Source organism: Chaetura pelagica, unplaced genomic scaffold (assembly GCF_000747805.2).
Source record: "Chaetura pelagica isolate M959 unplaced genomic scaffold, ChaPel_1.0 scaffold1760, whole genome shotgun sequence".
Classification (NCBI taxonomy): Eukaryota; Metazoa; Chordata; class Aves; order Apodiformes; family Apodidae; genus Chaetura; species Chaetura pelagica.
The window spans coordinates 1-801 of record NW_009951679.1 but is presented as its reverse complement, the minus strand read 5'-3'; the positions used below and the strand labels follow the sequence as shown (position 1 = coordinate 801).

Here is an 801-nt window from a genome sequence, read left to right as displayed (position 1 = left end):
GATCTGGTTGAAGATGTCCCTGTTCATGGAGTAGGTGATCTTCAGAGGTCCCACCCAACCCAGACCCTGCTGTGAGGCCTTGGGCTTTGGGCAACCAGATCTGGTTGGAGATGTCTCTGCTCAATGAACCAGATGGTCTCCAAAGGTCCCACCCAACCCAAACCCTTCCATGATGCCATGGATGGAGCTTTGATCAGGTTGAAGATGTTCCTGCTCATGGAGTAGATGGTCTCCAGGGGTCCCACCCAACCCAGACCCTGCTGTGGCACCACGGCCAGGTCTTTGACCAGCCCGAGTTGGCTGCAGATGTCCCTGCTGGTGGAGCAGGTGACCTTCAGAGGTCCCACCCAACCCAAATCCCTCCGTTCTGCCATGGACGAGGCTCTGATCTGGTTGATGTCCCTCCTCATGGAGCAGGTGACCTTCAGAGGTCCCACCCAACCCAAATCCCTCCGTTCTGCCATGGACGAGGCTCAGAGGTCCCACCCAACCCAAAGCCCCCCCTTGCTTGGTTCTCCCCCCCCCCCCCTTTCCTCTTCCTCCTCCTCCTCCTCAGGGATCCCAGTGGTCAACGTCTTCCCCATCCAGCCCCTGGTGTTGGGCTCGGCCAACACGCTGGTCTGCAGGGTGGAGAACATCTTCCCCCCAGCCCTGAAGATCACCTGGCAGCTCAACGGGGTCCCTGTCACCCAGGGGGTCACCGACACCCACTACACCCCCACCCCCGACCTGGCTTTCACCCGCTTCTCCTACCTCCTGGTCACCCCAACCTCTGGTGACATCTACGCCTGCGTTGTCACC

The 801-nt window shown here is 59.9% G+C and overlaps 1 protein-coding gene across 1 annotated transcript; it reads left to right on the top strand.

Annotated features, from left to right (window-relative positions):
• Positions 1-556: 556 nt before the first annotated feature.
• On the top strand, positions 557-795 carry LOC104389811 (RLA class II histocompatibility antigen, DP alpha-1 chain-like; the record flags this gene model as incomplete). The annotated part of the gene is made up of 1 exon (XM_009999243.1): positions 557-795. A coding segment is annotated over one exon (239 nt), but the record flags the coding sequence as incomplete, so codon positions are not given.
• Positions 796-801: the final 6 nt, after the last annotated feature.